Genomic DNA, 23,871 nt, shown 5'->3' on the forward strand with positions numbered 1-23,871 from the left:
TGCGGTCTAAGTGAAACATACTTCTGTTTTAAAAACGCATGGAAGGTAAAAGTGTGGAACACGTTTATTTTCCCATGATTATTTTCTGTTTTAAGTGGTGATGGGCTAACTGACATCTCGAATGATCCTATAATAGCTATAATGACAGCAGAATTGAATGAAATTCCGAGCGCGCGTTTACTGGCAAGCTTGATAGCAGCAGCTCTTCGCGTCTCTCTCTCTCTCTCTCTCTCTCTATAGAGGGAAGACGCATCCTGTAATCAGGTCACACTTCACTGTAATCTCAGCATCCGTCTCTTGCCCTTTAAAGCAGAAGAATCGAGACATCAGACAAGCGGAATAATGGTGTGGATGAATTCTCTGGGATGTTTTCTCGTCCCCTTGCTGATGCTCGTACGGTTTTCCGTGCAGGTGGACGTTACGAGCGGGAAAGAAGCGGAGAAAACGGGGAATTTCATGGAAGATGAACAGTGGCTGTCCACCATTTCCCAGTACAGTCGCAAGATCAAGCACTGGAACCGCTTCAGAGATGTGAGTTATCTTTGAGGCGATGAATGATGACATTACCTGACTCCATCTGCTTTAGCTCGTGTCAATATACCGATTGTTAGAAAGTGTTAAGAATGGTTAAGCTTATTCCTAAAACACCATTAGTCCTCAGCATTCCCTTAGAAATCAATCTTCCTTTTCAAAGCAGTTGCATTTAAGATAATAAATAGCTGTTGTGATAGAATAGGCTGAACTGTTGAGTTCATGCTGTAAATATACTAAAATGTTTTAAATATATACAACTATCTATAAAAGACTATAGACAAACCTTTGGATGTATCGTGTAAAGGTAAAATGCTCTTAAAATGCTCAGATATTCAGTCAAACATTAAATATAGCCTACTTGGTAACATTGTACCATCTGTTGTTGTTTGTTTAATTAACAATAGGTTTGATTACAGAATAAAGCAGATTGCATTAGAGTGTCATTGCCCAGCTGGTTGATGTGATGTAATAATAGGCAACTTTAATAATTGATTAGAACTTCACCTTTATTCAGAGGGAGATTTATGGATTGATTTATCTCTCAAAGGTCATGTTGTAGCATGTGTCCTTGTACAGGTATGTTATTCGATCCTTTATTCGCTGGAATTTCTTTGTGAATATGCATAAAATCATCCAAGACATTGTAAGGAAAAACATCTTTTGTTAGTCAAAAATCAATGAATATGCAACACTATCAAAATTACGTATGGTGATGATTAACATTAAGACTTGTGTTTATTTATAGTTTGCAGGTGACCTACTGTTCTTGTAAACTAAAAGGTCCTGGGTTGTTTTCTGTTGAGTTTTGCTGCTCCAAATGAAACATTAAACCGTCCAATAGAAACTGTGATTTATCTCCATCAGTGTTTGGCTATTGGCCATTAGCTATTTTTACCCTTCTAGAACTGGATTAAGTGTATAACTCCTTAAATGATTACGGTGGAAAAACACATCTACGAGAACCCGGAATTTATCAAAATGTGGGAATGAAAAGATTAAGTGTGAATTAGACTGGGATTATAAATAGATGGACACAGCATTTCTACATCAGTGGCTTACATTCAAAGTAGGCCCTGCAGCAGACTCTATATTCTCCAATCAATGGCTATTGATCACACCATCTCAAACATATGAATAGCAGAGGAGCGATGCTTGTCCAACACCGAAAACCAAAACAGCTTTGAGAAAACAAGTCTCAGCCCTTTCGCTGTCTCTGACTCGACCATCTAATTAAAATGCAGGTCGTTCTTGCTGCTGTTTCTTGAACTGTACTGGAGGTGACACACTTCAGTAGCACTGAATAGCACTGGCCCATGACATGCTGTCTGCTGTTTTGTTTGGGTTGTCATGTAATTGCACAGATGGGAAGATCCTAATTGTGAATGATTAATGAAAAACTGTATTTTATCCCAGATTTTTTTTCTTTAACATGCAGTATGTGCAGGATATGATAGAATCAGGACCCCTTGAACAAGAATATAAACCAAAAAAGTAAACTTCTCTGTTCTCTCTCAGCTTTAATTATAGCTGACTGCCTTAAAAATATTTCATTTGACTGCCAAATGCGTAACTTCTCACCTTGATATATGCTCAACCACACACTTCATGAATTAACATAATTTGCATTGTAATTGGATATTGATTTTAATGCGCTCGCACAGACTGTCTCAACCCTAGCTCCTGTCAAAACAAAGAATCAATATTAAAATGCATTTATATGTAGTTTCATATCATGGTAAACCATGCTTATGAATGTATTTATTATTCTGAGATTGCAAGGATTCTGAGACATCAACAGGCCCTCTGACACAGTTCAGTGCCTTTTTAACAGTCACCTGTTATCTTTGATCAGAGACAGAGATGGAACTGATGTAGACTCTGAAAATTAATCTGTCTCTGAACACATCTTATTTCATCTTTAAAGTGTTGCTTGTGACAAAGGCAAATAATCCAAATTGATGCTGGCTTTTAAAGTCCTCTGAGGTTCTCAGAGCAGAATAATGATATAACTCAAGCGAACACTGATGAAAGCAGCAGAACATGAAAGGCTCATGAGCACACGCTGATGCACATAGAGGCGTGTAATTTGACATTAATATTTCATATTCATTGTGTATTCCATTCTTGGTTGATTTATAACATTTTCAGTATGAGATCATGAGATCATTGTAATGAGACTGATATTGAAGTGTATTTGAGAACTCTTAGGAGGTGTCTGAGCTCTGATTACTTTTAATTTTATTATAAATGAAAATATTTAAATTATATATATATGTATATTAGTATTATGTATTGAAGCCATGTGGTTTTTTTTATGATTTTATGAATTTCTTTTATGATTACTTGAAATATCACAGCAGCCTAAATGTTTCAAAAAACTGTATGTGAACTACCAACCTGCTATCAGGCCTTCTGTAATTCAAGGGTCCTGTTAAGGTATGCGGATAGTTTTTATTACCTTGTTTTGTCAAATCCATGATATCATATGAGATATGATACCTGAAAATTGAAAGTTGACACAAAGATCTTTCAGCCAGTCTGTCTACCCTTCTTACAGACGAAATCAATCTAAAATAGACGTCTTTAAAGTCAAGACATTGGTCTGAAAACGTTCTGCTTTAGGAGAATAGTCAGGGCATGTCAAAGCTATACAGCACATCATAATTTGGTCCCATCTGGGAATCTTAGTCAAGCATGTCTCATTTTAACATATTAAGTGAAGTTCATATAAAAGTAATTCTAAATAAAAGTTTTGGTTGATTAATTTTATAATGCTTATAATGTTTTGAGACTTCCAAAGTGTAAAATTTGTTCGATTTACATTGAGTTTTGATTATTTATTTTTAAATCCCACTGACTGCATTAGATTATATTGCATTACATTCTTAACAACTGACTGAATCAGAGCCATTTTTGGCTTATCTATTTCCATACAAGTGGAAAATTAAATCTTATTTCATGGTCAGTATTTAATACCAAATATACTGCAAGAATGTAATAGACTGGGTCGTTTAAAATGACAAATTTATATTGGACACAATTATATTCACAATTGCCTTTGCAACATTAATTTTGAAGTGAGCTATATATCAGATATTTCCAACATTATAGTCTACATATATATGAGATATGATAAATATAATTCAAGGGAGTAAAAAAAAAAAATGATGAAATGGATAAATTTAGTGCACGTTTGCTCGCTTGGACTTTTTTCCTATTAAACATCCTGGATGATATGTTTGTGTTCATTATCTGTAAATGCTTATAGAGATGCTGAGGGTAAACGACTCAGTCTTATTTCACCCCACACCTTACCCAGCTGTTAAAGAGAGAAACCAGGAGTGAATCCGTTATCTATGCTACTGTAAGTAAACAACCAGCAGCTCTGGCCAATTCTCCGGTGGCTGGCAAACGCCCCCCCCCCCCCCCCCTTCTCGATGTAGAAGAAGCTCATTAAAAATCAGTGCTTTCCCTTAGCTCCGGAACACTGTGTTGGCTTGCACCTGTTATTCCTCCACTACATTTTTAATGAGGCAAAAAAAATTCAAGCCTACACTGAAAATGGTCTTCCATTTAACCATTCATTGGCATTTCCTTTAAAATGCTCATTTTGTTTTTCAGGGTGGGTGGAGGAAGCCTGTTCCCTGTGATTACTTTGGATGTGTCTTTTTCTTAATTTATGAAATTTTCACTGTGGCTTAAATACTGAATGCATCAGTCTCTTTTTTGGACAGAACTCTGTCGAGGGCTTTGTTTAAAAGCTAAGCAAGTATGTGTTGTCGCTGATGAATGTAGTTTAAAATAACCTGGCGGTATGCAAATGCATCACTATTTGGCTGTCAGGAGAAGTGAGTGATCTCAACTGACAAGCCAGTTGGATGTGCAGACCTACTGCAGAGAACCTCAGCGCTGGCCCCGTCATGGCCTCAGTCCATCAAGATTCCAGTCGCATGCTTGTGGAGGTGGGAATGCCCTCGCAACTGCCAGAGCAGCATAGCATATGGTCCATAATTACAGATAATGCAGTTTAAGGTGATACACCAAAATACCCCATTAAGATCTCAGCCATTAGCATTCAGTGCACTCAAATGCAAAACATTATGCTTTTTTTGGAACACAGTTGATGCATGTTTATGCACATCTGTTTGTCACTCTCAGCCCCATTTGAGAGACTCAATAGGCCGGATTGTCCGGAGAAGGAGGTTGTGGGCCTGCGGGGCAAGGGAAATTGAGTGCGGTAGGATGGCTGTTGACAAAAGCGAGTGAGGGCATTGCAGCACCACGTCTTACCTATAGACCAGGAGTGTAGGTGGGCTTTAATTGAGTGGAGAGAAACTGGCCTTTCATCATTCTACTCCTGGGGTCTGGGTCTTTCTTGCAATTGGACTTTTTATCTGGAGAGTGCAGGTGGCATTCCCAGGCTAATTTTTGGAGGCTTTGGTCCAGTTCCAGACATGGAATTGGTCTTACAACTCTTTTAACATGTCCTTCCTTTTCCAATATGTGCAATACTTACTTTTCTGTCACTCTCTTGACTTGTTTCCTGCTGCCCCTGGGAGTCTGGGTACCAAACACCGTGTTCTCTCAAGATCAAGATGACCTAACAAAATTACAAATACAAGCATGACAATGTTATTTTCACCCCAAGACTGCTCATCCTTGATGAAGGTGGCATTTATTTCCAATGTATTTGAAAAAAATATGTTTTTTTGAAAATGTCCAATTTAAGTGACTTTGAAATTAAAGTGCATTTTGCCTCCAGCATTAATGAGGCTGTATTAAGCCTAAAGATCTCTGTGAAGGTATGCAGGAGGGCAAGAACTGTCAAGCCTGTCAACCCCCCCCGCCCCCTTTGATTCTCTCACTTCTTCCATTCACAAGCAGAGAATGGCTTCAGGATCACTTCAAGCAGAGGATCACTTCATCTGTTTACAATGAGTCAGGCTTCAAGTCAAGCAATCTCAATTTGTAAAATTTATCATGCATCAAAGTGCATGCGGTAACCTCTTATGTGTCTAAGAGATAACACTAAAAGTCACCACAAGGCTTTCACCCTCAGTTATATGTTACCACTTAAAGGCATGAGTCAGTGACAAATGCTCTCAGGGTATTGTCACCGAGAAATCAGCACTCTCTTTGGAGTTCTGTCCTGGAGCAGCTGTCTGCCGCTGTTGGCACTACAAAAACAGAATGGCAGGCCAGATGTTTTTTTCTACATGAGGAAAGCCAGGATATGTTCACAGTCAAGGGAGTGGGCTGTTAGCAGCACTTTTGATGTGCCCATGTGCGGTTAATCTGAAAAGCCCAGTCGGAAAAGGCCCAATGCATAAATCAAGTGGGAGGCTTGTGCTTGCCTGTCAACCATAGCCATGGTGTGACAGTGAAAACATAGTTGGGAAGGTTCCGATATATAATGCAGTATCTGTTTTTTCTCTTGATTTCTTGGCTTGTGGAACACGGCCGATTAGATGCAGAGTCAAAGGGAGAATGGATGTGTGGGTCCTCAGCATCATGCCTGGGGTGTTTATGAACTGCGAGGAGCCTGTATGATTGCCGGCAACACGGTGGAGTGATGAATGCGTAGGTGTGAGGCCATTGTGAGGTCATTACCACCAGGGTCCATCCGGCTTTAATCAATTATGGAAGACTGCTTCACTGTGCGCCTCCAACAAGAAGTAATTTTGAGCATGCAAAACTTGTCAGAGCGAATCTCTAGAATGTGTGGAAACAGAAAATGTGAAATAGTCACAGCCAAATTTGAATCCCCTCAAGGTTACAAGGCATGACATGAAATTAAAGAGACAACAAAGTGGGAGGATATAAGCTGAAAGCAGTGTGTCAGACAAAAAAGTGACAAGGGCTGGCTCCTAAAATGAAATATTTTGAGTTAAATTACTTTTTTTGACATATGAAAGAATCGCATGGTGAACACTATTGTTCAGTAGTGCATCAGCTGATTAATGGCAGAACTTCTTACTTTAGCCTTTAACAACTCTGCTATGTACTGAAATGCTATTATTCTACTGATCCTGATTGTATGTGTGCCATAAAATATACAGTATATCACTGTTTTGTAGAATATCTGTGCCTGTTTGGGAAAAATGTTAATATATATTTTTATAATACCATCATTACACTCATTTTTGCAACAAAACTCTGCAGTGTATATCCTTGTTTACACATTGTCATATATTAACACCCAGTTAGGAAATAGACTGATGGATGTCTCACAAACCTGAATCACTCATCACGGTTCTGATTTATTGAGAAACTGACAAATCCAAAAACTACTCATAGCTCAGTAAGGGTTGTGAACTGATTCACTTTCACTTTCTGAGTGAGTCGGATTGAAAGTTCACAGCAGGTTCAAGGCTGAATCTTTTATGATTAACTCAAGAATCAGATCATGAGAGTAATTTTTCATGATTTGGATATTATTCAAAAATTCTTGTTGTGTAAAATGCTTAATGTGGTTTAATGTAAGAGAGATATCAAACGATCAAAAATACAATTCATTGCTTATGCATACTATATACAGTCAATCAGATAAGCCAATAATATGAACGCAATGCATCAAAATGCAAGTTAAGCATTTTCTTTATAATGGTTTTCTATGGTAAAGCGCTTAATGTGAAACTTTGTGTGTAACAATGATATTTTGTGCTCATCTGCTTGCATGTACATCAATAACTGTATGTATGCACCATCAATAAGTTGTATACTGAATTTGTCATTTAATATCACTGTCTTAGTACATTAGGACTTAGTAACAACTGGCTGGCAGGCAGCAGAAGAAAGCCTTGTTTTGCCTTCCAGGTGGAAGGATATGACATTACATGAAACCTGTGAAATGACTGGTAAATACGTTATATTTTTTTCTGATTGCCATATTGGTGAGTTTATAACATTTAAATGAACTTCTGCCGTCATCTGATAGTTTTGAAACGGTCACTCTCAATAAACCCATATTTTAGTGATTTTAGTTCCCTGATGTCTTTGTGCTGTGTCACTGTCGCAGATGTTTTCTTAGCAGCAGCAACACAGGAGCACAATGGTACGTTCCTGCATTTTTTCTCTGCATTGTGATGTAACTGTCAAGTTTGAGTGAAAAAGACAGATCCAGTTCACCCACCAACTGCTGCTTGAACACACACACACACACACACACACACACACACACACACACACACGTGTGTGTGTGTGTGTGTGTGTGTGTGAGTCACTTTTCATCTTCTTCTCAGGTGCCAGTCAAATGCTTGTATGTCATATAAACATACACAGGTGTTTTGAGGGCCTCCAAATCAAAGTTGAATTTACAGAGTGCATGTTCAGACATGCCCGATTACATTGCAGAGATATGAGGCATAAAATAGCTGTCAGTCGGCACAGGAAGGGTTGATGTGTTCTGTGGTGTTTTTGATGAGACCAGTGTCCTCTGAGGGATAGTCCTGGCAGCCTTCACTCAAGGCAGGCCAAAGATGAGCTGACTCCGGATACAGGAGATGCTCAACTGTAGATGAACTGTAGTCAAGTGCTGCTGACTCTGAAATGTCTCTATGCTCTAAAATACAACAAATTGTTAGGAATCCGCATCCATGTCATCACATTTTGTACTGACGTATGTTAAAGCGATATGATGATTCATAAAATTGATATGTCCTTCATTAAAGAAAATAATTTCTGAGCCACCAGCGGCACCTTATGATAAAAAATAATGATTGTTCCCAAACAGGTGTCCTCTGGGTGCCCTCTTCTTCTTCTGTTGGTTAGTTAAATAGATAGCCCTGGCCAAAACGTCTGCCATTGGTTGAGCCACTTTTGCTTACTTCCTATAGAGTGGTTCAGGTTCCGGAATTTTAATTTTCTCCACAGGGGAAATGAGTTTTAAAGGAGACCTATTATGCCTATTATAATAAGTCTCTGATATCCCCAGAGTGTGTATGTTACGTTTTAGCTCAAACTACCAATAGCTTGTTAAAATTGCCACTTTTAGGGTATGAGCCAAAATGCGCTGTATTTGAGTATGTTGCTTTAATGCAAATGAGCTGGTGCTTCCTGAGAAGAGGGCGGAGCTTCAAGAGCTCAAGCTCCGCAGTAGCAGTGCTAGCCTTTGCAAATAAACATTTCACTATTAGTACAAGCCTGTTATCTTTACAGAAAACATACTCTGTTTAAACGTCAGTCATCTGATTGTACTGTGCATAATAAATTTATTTATGAATTAGTTATGAATTACACAGACAGGGAGCACGGCGGGATAAAAAATAACAACATATCTGGTCTCATGATGCATGGCATGCATTTATAAGATGCATAAAGCATCTTATAAGTCCCACTCGTGATTATGAGCTCAACAAACTCAAGCGATCGACTCACATTGCTTTCATATGCAACTTTTAACTACCACATTCCTATTCACGATCATTCATGAAGGCAGCACCAGTGAAAACAGGCAGAGATGATGGTAGCTTTAGCATCATTAGCCTTACAGAGTGCCAAGAAGCTCTTTCAGAGGGGCAATTTGGAAAACAAACGCGTGATACTCACTTTTTCTGAAGCTGACGTTCGCGCACGAAGCATTGGTATTGGTCCCTACACGTATTAGAGAGTTTACAGATTTTTTCCAGGACATTTCCTTAGACAATGAAACTTAACCACAGTGTCCTCAGATGGAGGGAGTCTATGGAGACTGCTATGTCCGTTAGTGCATCCCAAAACCCAACACTTGAAATGCCTCTTTGGCATTGACATTGTATATCTCCAGCGGCTACAGCAAGTAATCAGTAATGGCGGAGTCAGACTGCTGCTTCTCACTCAGGGCTGTGTCTATGCTTATGGGGCAGCGTCACAAATGGGCGCCAACACTTTTTCCCCTCTGTGACGTGAACAGAGGGAGAATCTGAAACTGCTTGTTCTGAGAGACTGTTTATTTTTTTAGATTATAAAAAAATGAGTGGGTGGATTTTTACCATTATAGGCTGGTTGTTTTCACACACTGCAGCCACACAACTGTGTTCAAACACCTTATAAAAGTGATTTTTGCATAATAGGTCCCCTTTAATGATAAGTTATATAAATATTATGATGTATTTGATGTATTATGAATATTATGATGTATTTATATTTGATGTCACTATTGATGAGGATTGTAAGATCTTTGAATAATATTGCTCTTTAAATGCAAAGATATTTAAAGTTTACCAAAGAGTACACTTGCAATAGTTCCACTTTAACACAATCAAATATACTTCAGTATATGTTTATTTGGACATCAACACTACTTTGGCACAATTAAAGTGCATTAAGTACAAAATTATTTGTTTCAGTTTAGCAGACTTTAAGTATACCAGTTTAGTATAAAAAATACAGTGTACATATGTAAATGTATTTGTAGTAAACGTAGCATGAAATAAATGTATTTTAAATACATTTTAGTATATTTGTATCATGACAACTCTCGGTAGATTTTAGCATGGTAATGGATATGACAGTGTTAATGTATTTGGTCTTGGCGGAATAGATCTGCTACACTGCTGCTGCTTAATTGCTGCTGCTGTTGGTTATTGCTGTTATTGTAGATTATTGCTTCTGCTGCAAAGCAAGTACAGGAACGATACGGTGCTGTGAGTATTTAAGGCATACTGCTGCTGCACAAATAGCGTATATAATAACCCGTAGCAGGTCTATACAGGTGGAGCTAGGGAAGGTGGAGGGTTTCAGAGGAACTCTAAGAGTGCGCTTCTGCTCGAGTGAATGCTAACCAGCCATTTAAATGTGAGGCAGTGAGCTCATTAGCTGAACCAATCAGCAAGTGCCAAGTTTATCGCTGCAAATACCAATTTATATCAATCTGCCTGCACCATCTAGAGTTTCATGACAGATCTTGGCATTTATTTTTCACTACGGTTGTTTGCTTCAAATTAAAGTTTGTAAAGTTCATAGCTTGTTGATTTAATTAATGGGTTATAACTCTTAAATAAAGATTTTTTTTTTTTTTTATTCCTATGGGAAAAATACTTGCTGAAGTGAAAATGCTGCTGAAATGTGGCTGGGCACTGTTGCTCTCTATTAAGCTTGAAAAAATCTTAAGCTTTTAAGAAATCTTGATGATGTGTTGTGATGATTGTCATATAAAATGAGATGATGGGGATATGTTGTGGCAATATTTCTGTTAGCCATGGCGATATTTCGCTACTCTGACTCATTCTTGCATCTTTTCAGCGAGGGGGAACACATTGATGTGACACAATATTTTCCACATACTTCACGCTTACTGAGTGTACAATTCTCCTCTTAATGAAAGTGCATATCAAAAGAATTTACGGCTGTGTTTGCATGGGTGGCTGCTACAATTTGCATAAATGAAAGATAAAAAATATATATTCAAGAGATTTTACCACTCTGTCCATTTGATGTTTACTGATATGGACATCTAATGTCTCAGTACACCACACAGTATCTACTTTGCCAAGACAGCACAAACTGATTTAAATAAATGAGGTCTTAAATAAATTTAGCAATAATGTATTTCATCAAGACTCACAAAAGTGGTTGGTATATATTCATGATGTGGACATGAAAATGTCATTTTTTAATGGTCTACATTTCAGGAGTGATAAAGCATTTGTATTGCAACTTGACTTGTGATTTAAACATTTGCTGCTGAAAAATAATAATTTATAGCGCTGTTGTAGCTGACAAAGCCAAATTCAGTCAATAAGCAATTTCACTTCCTGTTTACACCTTCAACTGAAAAGATAAATGACTGCTGATGGCACTAAAAAGCTTGTGAACTTTACAAAAAATGTTGTTATTATTATTATTAGTCAGAGTGCTGAAATATTTCAAGTTATGAGCACCGAGTGTATAATTATCTTACAGCAGCAACAGCCTCTTTTATAAGGACACATGAGGGAATATCAAGGATATATTCCAAGTTTTACCCAGGAGGCAATTAGATGTTTTTAGCAGTCTTTTTTTTAGATAGTTGCTCCTCAGATGCATCGCTCTCCTCTAACTGTCTCTTTCTCTTTTGTCTTTGAATCATCCTTCTTACATTTCACCAGGAAGTGGAGGTCAGTAGTGCTGTATCATGACTTTGCTTGTGTTTGATGTCTCTTTTAAAATGCTTGTTCTAATATTCGCTATCAAAGCTGTAACCCATTTTTTATGCAATCTAAGTTGCTCATGCATCTTCATTTGACATTTCATTTAAGCGTTCAACTTTTTTTGGTCTTATCTGCCTTTCAGATTTTTTCCTAAGTTCCATTCCTCCTTTTTCCATTAGTGCTTTTTCACTGCTTTTCACAATTAAAGTATTAGTATTGTACTTTTAAGTTTGGTTAATGATAGATGCACAGTATTACTCTTCACTTCTGTGTTTTTGTCAGGACGATTACATCAGATCATGGGATGAAAGTCAAGGCTCGAATGAAAGTAAGTCATCTTTAATATTGGTAACAGTATCACATTACATTTACTGGAGTGATCTTTTAACCATTCTATTTAAGTGCCCAAATCGCATGATGTGCTGAACAATGACCTAGTTTATTTTCAAATGGAGCTGGATTTTACATTAGGTTAATATTCAGTCTAATTGGTGCCAGTTTTAGTTTTGTTTTTTTTTCTGTGTAAATTAAGTCTTCTGTTATCATGATACTCAACCTGCATTTTGTTTTCTGTCAGTTGCACACAAGAGTTAACACAGCTGCAGTGTAATATATTCAAGGAAGTCAGGACCAATCAGAGTTCAGTATGCAAATAGATGTAAGAAAGAGTAGTACTCAGTTTGCAAATATTACAATGATTTGAATAGATTTGAAAATTTTCAAAGTTAGTGGGAGATTTTTTCAAACTTTATTAGCTAATCTAATTTAAAAAAAGTATGTTTTAAACAAAAATTTAAATAGTCTAGAATTAAAGTTTGAACCCCACAGCATGTTAAGCACTTTAATGTGAATTAATTATTGAATTAATTTAGTCAGAAATGTTATATTTAGTGTTTTAAAACAAACCCCTAACGGTGGTGTGCAAGCACTGTAATCATCATTCAATGGTGCAGTTAGGCTTGACTGTGGTCTGCGTATGTTTGTCACAGCAGACAGCCCTTCTTTTCTTCTTCGTTGCCAAACACTAATTGCTTTCACAAGAGATGAGGTCATCTCCTCGTTTTGCTAGAGTAAAGAGACTGCCCGGGCACATTTGAACATTATGTCTTGATTCTTCAGTTGAAATGAAGTCCTCAGAATGAAGGAGTCCATTAGCAAATATCTCAGGATGTAATTAATGGATAATTGCTAGGTCCACTGAAGGCCCAGTAAGAGCCCCGGAGGCTTGATTTGGCACTGACTGACACTGGCTTTGTTCCTTCAAAGCACAAATCCACTTAAGCTTCATATGTCCAAGAACAGAGGTCCACGAACCCGATGGTCCTTTTTTTTTTTTTTTTTTTTTTTTGAGCTGGCACTAAAGCTTCTTGCACAGTCGTCACTACTCCCCACCACAAATCTTTAGTTTGAAACTCATTATTTGAACTCATTCTCTTTGACAATAGGGAATTATTACCAGATCCATTTGTCACAGTTGTTAGAGAGCAAGATTTCACACATATAATGATAAATTAGATATTAAGAGTTCTTATTTGTGCTATTAATAATTTGAACACTTAAGTATTAAAACCAGTATTAATCACATACATAATGTGGTCATACACTGTAAGAAAAAATCCATAGAAAAATGGAAAAGGTACTTGTAATTGTCTTCCAGGACATTTTCCGTTAAGTTTACTGACATTTCACCTTACTGGTTCTTTTAACCCAATGTGTTGTTCAAAATATGTGTAAAACACCTGTGAAAAATAAATACTGAAACTGTATTCAAAATAACACAATACATTTTATGGACTCTTGTTAGAGGTCATTCATACAGAAGACGTTTTAAAGGAACACTCCACTTTTAAAAAAAATAGGCTCATTTTATAACTCCCTAGAGTTAAACAGTTGAGTTTTACCGTTTTTGAATCCATTCAGCCGATCTCCTGGTCTGGTGGTAGCACTTTTAGCTTAGCTTAGCTTAGCATAGCATAGCACAGATCATTAAATCGGATTAGACCATTAGCATCTCGCTCAAAATGACCAAAGAGTTTAGATAATTTTCCTATTTAAAGCTCGACTCTTCTGGAGTTACATCTGCTACTAAGACCGACGGAAAATGAAAAGTTGCGATTTTCTAGGCCAATATGGCTAGGAACTATACTGTCATTCCGGCGTAATAATCAAGGAACTTTGCTGCCGTACCATGGGTGCAGCAGGCGCAATGATATTACACAGCGCCTGAAAGTAGTCCCCAGCTAGGTAACAGTTATGATATTGCTGGGGGACTACTTTCAGGCGTTGTGTAATATTATTGTGCCTGCTGCACCCAAAGATCGGCTGAATGGATTCAAAAACGGTAAAACTCAACTGTTTAACTCTAGGGGAGTTGTAAAATGAGCCTATTTTCAAAAAAAGTGGAGTGTTCCTTTAACTTTAAAAAGCGTGAGACGCAGGAAATGGAATGTAGGGAACAATGCAAGGTCTCAAGATGAGTTTTTAAAGTTTAACTTTTTTTAACTTGAGTGTCCCATTTTTAGGAATTGAAAAACATGTGTATACAAATATATGGACTTACTTATTTTTAAAAATGTATTAAATAAAAGCTATTTGTCTTACCGCATTGAATGCATTTTGTCTCCTTTATGAGATAATTAATGAGGCAGTGATAAGAGATTTGTCCCAGCCCTCAACGCCCCAAGAAACATTATGTTTCCACTTAAAAGCAGCCAGTGCAGGCATCAGTCAAATTCAGATCCTTTTTTCTTTCAAAGAGAAAAACAAGGAACAGCTCACTGATCTTATAGTGTCACAATCCCTTGTATTTTGTAAAGGGCTGCAATTTCTGAAGAAGGAATTTCAAAAGTAAAAGGAAATCTATTTGAAATATATTAAAGAGATTGTTCTTCCCAAGTTTTAAGAGTGTTAAAATACACCCTTGTTGTGGCACGATAGGAATTAGATGAGATAAATCTGCAGTGTAGAAGAAATGTTTAATAGTATCAATTATCTACTTTATGTTGGTGTCTAATTGGCCTTGTAAGACTTTATTTATAGTCTGATATTTGAAGAGCATCTGCTCTCCATGTTTCGATTTTCAGGCGTCAGACAGCTAACAGATACCGAAGCAGCCAAAATTCCCAAAGAGCCTTATTTACAGTGTCTTCTTGGAAGGTAGCACTGATCCTTACCTTTTTAATGAGGAACAAATTTGCATTTTACAAGTTATCAACACAGCAGTTGTCACCAGTGTTGGGGAAAGTTACTTTTAAAAGTAATGCATTACAATATTGCATTACTCCCTAAAAAAGTAACTAATTACGTTACTTAGCTACTTTTTATGGAAAGTAATGCATTACGTTACTTTTGCGTTACTTTTTAAATATGAGCAGGGCTTGATTGTTTTTAATACAAGAAGTTCTAATTCTTACAAATGTAAAAGTCCTTTCACACCAAAAAGTGTAATGAACACATTCACATACACTGTCATTCAGTTTGGGGTCAGTAAGGTTTTTTTTTATGTTTTTTGATTTTATGTTTTTGCTTTTTATTTGATTAAAAATACAGTAAAAAATTATAACATTATAAAATATCATTACAATTTAAAAGAACCGTTTTTTATTTGAATATTTAAAAAATTTGTAATTTATTCCTGTCTTGTCCAGTCCAGTCGATGTCACATGATCCTTCAGAAATTATTCTAATATGCAGATTTGGTGCTCAAGAAAATATATCTTATTATTATCATTACTGAAACAGTTGTGCTGCTTAATATTTTTCTGAAAACATTTGTGGATTCTTGAATAGGCACTCAAATTATTGCATACACTGAATGTATAATTTTAAATTTTTTTTAAGTACCTACCCTACACTTTTAAGCAGTAGTTCATGTATTTCTTTTTTATCCTGAGTCCTGAAGGCAAAACTTTCACAGCAGCACAGATGAATGCATATCTATGGCTAATCATCCGTGTCAGATATGATGTTATGATCTCATATGAGCTGCACACATCCTGTAAGTTGAATGTGTATCAATAGATCAAGTGTTGCTAGTATGTGGACAGATTTATCACAAGCACATGTTTTTTTTTCACATTCCCAGTGTGTGTACCTGTGAAAAGAACATCTCAGCAGTCTGTTGAGTCAGCCTGTACCAGAATTAATAGGCCATCAACAGGATACAAAGCTTCAGTTCGTTAAAAACTAATGGAGACATCTTTATTCAATCAGCGTGCGTGTTTTATTTATCAGCGTGATTGTATTTTCTCTTTCCTGTGTACACAACATGTATCGCATCCTTATCTCTGTGAACCTTTCCCCACGAGTTGGTCTGCTATGCTCAGCGTTAAGTGGCTCTGGCTGCCGATGTGATCTGCATTAGCTCAGCCACTGGCTTTGCTTGATAGAGTCACTAGCTGCGTACTTCTACTCGGCGATTGTAATGATCACATTAAATGCTGCCCTGAGTGTAAACAAAGGATGCGGTGGTGAATGGACTAGATTCCTCAACTCTCTAAGCCAGATTTGGCATCGCTTACACATGGAGACCTTCGTTATGTATTTTATAGGGACAAGCTCACAAGGTCACTGATTGTAAGATATATTTAATGTTAAAGGGAGTGATGATATAGGGACAGATAAGTGATAAGGGAGTGATATATTTAATGTTAAAGGGAGTGATGACAGAGAGAGACAGAGAGAGTTCTTTGTTTCTTTTTTTTTTTACTTATATTAGCAGCTAATCAGTCCTCACTCTGGAGTTGGACTGTTGCTATAGCAAAATCATTATTCTTGTGTCTGCTTGAGCCTGTTGTGATGAAGTGAAGCTTACTGATCAACCTTGTGCCGTTGTGTATAGATCGTAATAATCTGTCAGTCTTGAGATATTGTTTTTTTGTGCAGTGAGGATTATGAGTTTTTTGTAATATTATATGTAGTATGGTGAGATAAGGTATATGGTGTAATTATGATGGCTTACTGAAAAACATACAGTAAAAAGGCTGTGGCATAGAGAGCATTGAGGATGGACAGGGGCTTTTGAATTTGTCAAAATGTTTGTATTTTGCATTCTTAAATATGAATCAAAGGGTGCTTGTCATGATGTTTCTTTTGGTTTAATAGGAGTTTCCCTAAAGATTCATGAATACATTTTTAAATTAACAAAAAAATGTATACATTTTAAATTAATAAAATAAATATAAATATAAAAAATGTGCATTAAAAACAATATCGTAATTGTCCTGCTGCTTATATATTGTATATAATATGCTGTAATATTTATTGTATATAATATGCTATATTATAGTATATTATTGTTAACTAAAACCATAAAAATGTTACTTTAAATAAAATAAATAAATTAAATTAAATTAAATTAAAAAATATATATATATATTTTATTTCAGCTAGTTGCCAAGGCAGCATTTCTTATTTTCATTTTTAACTTTTTTTTTTTTTTTTACTAAAATAATTACAACTGAAATGAAAATTTTAAAAAAAACTGTATAGACAATACATTATTCTTAAAAAATAATAAAAATTACAAAAACTTTACCTAAAATTAAAATAAAAACTCAAATATTTATCAAAATTAAATTAATAATCAAAAACATACACAATAGTGTATCAGTTACTAAAATAACACCGATTCAGGTTGTGGTGGCAGCATTTAAAGGGGTCATATGATGTTGCTAAAAAGAACATTATCTTGTGTATTTGGTGTAATGCAATGTGTTTATGCGGTTTAAGATTAAAAAAACACATTATTTTCCACATACTGTACATTATTGTTGCTCCTCTATGCTCCGCTTTTCTGAAACGCGCCGATTTTTACAAAGCTCATCGTTCTGAGAAGCGAGGCGTGCTCTCATTGGCCAGCTATCCAGTGCGTTTTGTTTGACCAAATACCTCAAGCGTATAAAATTGTTATGCCCCTTACCGTATGGTGATACCGTGTCCCGGCGCAACGATGCTAAAACAATAAAACCCATTATAAACGAGGCCTTTGTTGCATCCAGTGGGGACATAGTTACTGATTATAATGACTTATACTGTCTTTTTACGTGTCGCGTTGTATCGCGCAGCATAAACATTACCATGTTTGCATTTGTGATCGGAGGAACAACAAACAACAAGCACTACTCTACACTGCTCAAAACTCGCATTTGAATTGTCAGTGGCAAATTCTTTAAATAAAAAAACGTACTTACAGGCTGTGAGTCAGAAGCGTCAAACTGTCCTTGCACAGTTGGAATTGCCCCACTTTATAGAAACAGCCTTTGTGCACAGCTATCATTGTAGGTTACTCTCCCAGGTTCAGGAAATAGTCCTCCGTAAAATGTGCTGCACACACACTCTAATATTTGGGTTGAACTGTTCTGGAACAATGTTGTAAATACAACTTAACCACTGATTTCTAGTTGTGTCCTCTTTGGAAGCCCAAACAAAGTACTTTCGCTTTCACAACGAAACACTCCAAAGAGAAAGGAAAACTTGAAATCACATCATATGATCCGTTTAATAATAAATTTAAAAAACTATAATAATTAAATATGAATAAATATTAAATGCTTTATTGGAATTAAATACATTATTCATAATATTTATTGAAAGTTTACAATATTGAAATCTCAGGGAGCAAAATCTAATAAAATCCTGGGAGCATCCAAAAAAAAAAAAAACCTGAATGCATAGCAGATTGGGGTACATCTCTCTTCATTACAGATGTGGACACTACTAAGGATCCTTGCCAGAAGGTCAAATGCAGCCGGCATAAGATGTGTGTCGCTCAGGGCTACCAGCATGCTGTGTGCGTCAACCGCAAAAAGCTGGAGCACAGGTGAGCCCTTCAGCTACAGGACTGTCTTCATACACATAACAGTAATACATGACAGGATAGTGTTTGTTTTTTAGGGCATATGAATAAAAGAAACTGGGTGAAATTCTAAGGCACTGTGCAAAATGTAACTGTCCAATCTAGCTTTTCATTATTCATATCATGAAGAATCACATTTCTGAGCTTTTAAGGTTCAGATGATTGGCTGAGTGCGAATGAGCACTGTTTATGATCTGTTTATTTCCACAAGCATTAGAAAATGTTCATTCACTTGTGAAGAGAAAGTCACATTTTTATAGAGGTGAAATAAGAGCAATTTATTAAAGCAGGCATGTGTTGTCTGGTGGCACATTGTGAGGTACACAGATTTAGTCCCTGGACATTTGTTCTTTTTACAAATTGAACTTGTTCCTGAGGCTGTTCATTAGGGGCTGGTTCTCATTGTAGCACACAATTGATTACAGAGAACATTTTGTGAACTTTTAATTAAAAAATGTGCCAATGATGCACTATTCATGTGCATTTGAGTGACTAATACTCAAGCATGCCTCAGTTTATATCTCATATTGAATATTGATGATATTATTGATGGCATGTTAATATTGACTGATGTGTTTTAGGTTGAAGCAGCAGGTCATTAGACAGCAGCAGGAGAGTAACTGTAAAGCTTGCCCAGTATCTTCCTCTGGTCCCGTTTGTGGCTCTGATGGACACAACTACGCCTCTCAGGTACCTCACACTGCATTCAACTTCCTTTAATTGTATTAAAATAAGCTGAACAGTTCAGCTCTGATAGGTTTTGCTTATCTTTAAAACAAAATTGAACTTCTGTGGCTGACAGTAGATTCAAATAATGAATCATGCTTAATAATGTTTTAACTGCATTCATTTCATCCAACATTTGTGTAAATTGATGATGTATTTCTGTCAAAGGTGATATTTCATACTTGTTGAGCTTCTGAATCCCACCACACAAGAAAGACCACATATATCTTTCATTAATTTTGTTAAACGTCCCATCTGGATTCATTTATAAAGAAATTTGCCGCTAGGCCTTTCTTGGAGAACATTTCCTCATGAATGCCCCCAGAACATTTTCTCAGAGTGCACACAATAATTTGTGAAAGACAAATAGGACATGTCTCATTAAAGGGAAGCAAAAGTACTTAGTAAGTTTGTTGTTTTAAGTGAATCATTGTAATAATGGCCACTTTAATATTGTTAATAATAATGATAAATAATGTCCAGTATAATATAATATCAATATAATTAAAAACTTTAGGAAAATAATTAACACTAGCTAAGGTAATTTTTAAGAGTCAGATCAGGCAGAAATATTTTCTTAGTCCTGTCAACAAACCTGAAGAGAAATGTCATAATCCTTTCACTATCCTGCAACTTTGGACAATGAATGCATCATGACGTTATTTCTATTCTTGTTATTCTGTGCCATTCAAAAAAAAAAAAAATTTTTTTTTTTCTATCTCTGTTATTTTCTGTGTGACTCATGGATCAATCTGCTTGTGCAGTATGGATAATGGTGTCTATTATACCTTACATTCTGGCCCTTGACATCCTTAAAAGTCAAAGAATTGTCTGAAGAGATTCTGGGTACTTGGGGATGAAAGAACTGTTCTGTTGAATTATGTATTATCTCCATTATATCTATTTCTGACCTTGTGAGGGAAGAAATGAAGGTTGACATCAGCTTCTTTTAATGGAGATGTCTTGTCTGCACCAGTGATTTTCACTTGTCTGTAGAAATAATTGTGCTCTATCTGGGCTTTCAATTCATGCCACTGAACTGGAGCATGTGACACTGGACAAGTATTATGACGGCACTGCTTATTCTTTGTGTGTCTGTGTGTGTTTCACCTGAATTTAGTGCAAACTGGAGCAGCAGGCTTGTCTCACAGGGAAGGAGTTGGAAGTAAGATGTGCTGGTCTCTGCCCCTGTACCGCCACCGCGGCTCCTGCCACAGACGTGGACAGCAAACACGGTATTTACCTGCCACACATTCCCAAAAGCTGCAATTTGGTCTTGCAAAGCTTGTTAAAGGGATAGTTTCACCAAAAATCATTTATTCAAGACCCGTGGAACACAAAATAGGATATTTTTGAAAATCAGTTGTTTTGGACCCCTTTAAAGGAATGGTTCACTCAAAAAATTGTAATTTTCAGAAAATGTACTCACTCTCAGGCCATCCAAGTTGTAGGTGAGTTCATCGGAACTGATTTGGAGAAATTTAGCATTATTTCACTTGCAGTTGAAATATTCTACAAAATATAATTTGTGTTCCACAGAAGAAAGTCAGTCATAAAGATTTGAGTAAATGATCAAAGAATGCTCATTTTTGCATGAGCATGATCTTGTAAAGAAGCTCCTTCTGAATGAATGAATGAAGCACAATAGAAGGGCCAGCTTTTACGTTTATAGGATCATATTTTGATTATAATAACGAATGGTTTGATTCTGAGATTGCTTCTGATGCCATTTGTCTCTTTCACAGCCACTTGAGCAGTCTGCAGCTCTCGCTCTAACAAAGGCTTTATTGATTTATCAACAGACTATGCTGCTCTTTTTCTTTCTTTGCTGCTTGCTTTGTGAATTTCTGCTGACTTTGATTATGTCTGATTTATGTCTGCAGTCTCCGCAGGCTTTTCTTGTCAAATTCAGAAGGACAAAAGCAGGACGATTGGTTCTTCACTCTTTAATACCAACGTCAGCCAACACTCCCTTATCTCCTTTCACTGTCTCCGTCTCTCTTCTCTTCTGTCCATAGAGAGTTGCACAGGGCAGGACCTGGCAGATCTGGGAGATCGCCTGCGGGACTGGTTCCAACTGCTCCAAGGCAACGGCAAGCAGAACAGCACGGGGAATCCTGTAGCCAGTTCTGCATCAAGTGAGGCTCTAACATCTATTTACGTAGCCAGTGTTTTTATATTCAGACATAAAAGCAGCATCACTACTGATCAACAGCATACAGTGACTCTAACCTCATTTATTTTGGTTGTATCATTTCAAGAAATGCCACAAATGCTGTTTTCTTTTTAGTATTTAAACACAGACCTATGATAATTGGCACTAATAAAACTGCAGTGTAAAACTTCAGATTCAGAGCTGTTATGTATGAATTGTGTCCTATCCTGATGGCCAAAGAGCACATGCAGCATTTTATCTGCTCAAAAAGCATTGTGAAATGCAGCTGAATGCTTACGCACTTCAATTTAAAATGCACATTTAATGGCAGAAAAAATGACCAGATCAACCATGTGCTCATCAGTTCTCTAACTAGCTATACCTCTTTTGTTTGTTACATTTATATTGTTTCACATTTGAACAGCAGTTTTGCATTTAAAAGGACATTAATTACATTTTTACAGCTAATATGATGCAATCATCTGTTCAGGGAGAGATGGCTCTTGGAATCCAATTAAAAAAGTTCACAAAATACAGTATATAAGCTAGCATTTCTCTTGTGTGTAACATGTAGTGTGTGATTGTTTGTGCACAGTTGTGGACCGAGCTCTTGTTGCGACCTGTAAGGACTCTATTGGCTGGATGTTCTCTAAGCTGGACACGAACAGTGACCTGTATCTGGATCAAGCTGAGCTGTCTGCCATTAATCTGGACAAGTATGAAGTGTGCATTCGGCCCTTCTTCAACTCCTGTGACTCCTACCGTGATGGCAAAGTCTCCACAGCTGAGTGGTGCCTCTGCTTTTGGAGAGAAAGTGAGTTTTTAGTATCTTTACACAATTAAACCAGGCCTTAATGGTTTTTATAATAATATAATGAAATATTCTATATACAAACAAATATTTGGTACACTACCGTTTAAATATTTGGGATATGCAATATTTTTACATTTAAAAAAAAAGCCTCGGCAACACACACTTAGGGACCAATTCTCTCTATCAAATAGTTTATTAGAATGCATGTTATTAACATATTGGCTGTTTATTAGTACTTATAAAGCACATATTCTGCATGACCATATTCTACATCCCTAATCCTACACAATATCTAAACTTTACAACTACCAACCTTACTATTAACTATTCATAAGCAGCAAATTAGGAGTTTTTTGAGGCAAAAGTGATAGTTAATGGTTTGTTAATAGCGAAAATTGGATCTTAAAATAAAGTGTAATGCAAAAAGAGAAAAACAATAATGTTGTGAAATATTATTCTAATTTAAAATAACTGTTTTCTATTTGAATATATTTTAAAATGTCATTTATTCCTGTGATGGCAAAGCTGACTTTTCATGTCACATGATGACTTCATGTCACATGATCCTTCAGAAATCATTCTAATACAATGATTTGGTGCTCACGATACATTTATTATGATTAGCAATGTTGTGCTGAAAAAAGCTGAAATATATTTTAAAAGAGACAATAGATGCATTATCAGTCTTCTACTGCGACATTTGATCAATTGAATGTCCTTGCGAAAAAAATTACATTCTTAAAAACATCTTGCTGACCCCAAATTTTTGAACAGTAGTGTGTCCTTTTTAAAAAATTGTAACATTATGATAATTAACCAAATTTAATTAAAATATACTGTTGATAAAAATACATGAAAAAAATAAAATATTATGCTAGTTTCAAATACTAATCAATAGTGTCAACTCCTGACTAAAATTAGATGGCATTTTAGTCAAATATTTCATCCGAAGGCAAAAACTCAAAAAGTACCACTTTTTTAACATTGAAACATTACACACTTCACATTTAAAATCAGCTCTAATGGGGATCGTTGCCTCGGCATTGCACATTTGTGCCCTGCACCCTGCTGGTCAGTACCAGGGTCCACAGTTTGCTCTGCTTGGTTATATCAGCGTGACAGAAGGGGGGCACATGGCCGAACATCAGTGCCAGCACTAGTCCATGTTTGAGCATGTTGAACACTGCTTCAAAGAGTTGGGGCTTTCAAATCTGAAATGATGTTTGAATTGGATATGAAGGGCATATTTGTTTTCCATTACAAAAGCCTAGAAGACGATATTGCATGCAAAGACTGGTCGCAGAGCGCATTTATTTTATATCGGCACGCACTGGACTGTTGTTAAAGATAAAGAAGACATCAGTCGGTGGAGGCAGGGCTTTAGAAAAATCCATCTGTGTGCTGAGAGTTCTGCAGACTCATGCTACTAACTCATTCAGTTTGCACTGGATTAAGTTTAATTGGTTTTCTAAATATAATCAAACATTAAAGGGGGGAGGGGAACCGTATGTTTGGATTATTGTAATCCAAATCTTTAATTTCCTCTACAAACACCCCCTTTGGATAGAAAATGAGAGATGGGAGAGCTGGAGAAGGCATAAATTGACCTTTAGCTGTTTGTGGCATGTGGAGAGAGTGATTTAGAGTTTTCATTTTGACGAGATGCATAAGTCAAGTT

At 36.5% G+C, this 23,871-nt stretch overlaps 1 protein-coding gene across 1 annotated transcript in view; it reads left to right on the top strand.

The window, feature by feature from the left end:
- Positions 1–342: 342 nt before the first annotated feature.
- The window catches only part of LOC306881975 (testican-2-like), a gene marked incomplete at its 5' end in the record, with an annotated part of 31,482 nt that continues 7,953 nt past the window's right edge, over positions 343–23,871 (top strand). Inside the window, 7 exons of the mRNA XM_079436377.1 lie at positions 343–531; positions 11,925–11,970; positions 18,348–18,462; positions 19,080–19,188; positions 20,345–20,459; positions 21,243–21,362; positions 21,975–22,193. Coding sequence (XP_079292503.1) covers positions 343–531; positions 11,925–11,970; positions 18,348–18,462; positions 19,080–19,188; positions 20,345–20,459; positions 21,243–21,362; positions 21,975–22,193 — 913 coding nt within the window. The remainder of the gene's footprint in view (positions 532–11,924; positions 11,971–18,347; positions 18,463–19,079; positions 19,189–20,344; positions 20,460–21,242; positions 21,363–21,974; positions 22,194–23,871) is intronic.

This window comes from Barbus barbus (genome assembly GCF_936440315.1).
Source record: "Barbus barbus genome assembly, chromosome: 16".
In the NCBI taxonomy this organism is placed as follows: Eukaryota; Metazoa; Chordata; class Actinopteri; order Cypriniformes; family Cyprinidae; genus Barbus; species Barbus barbus.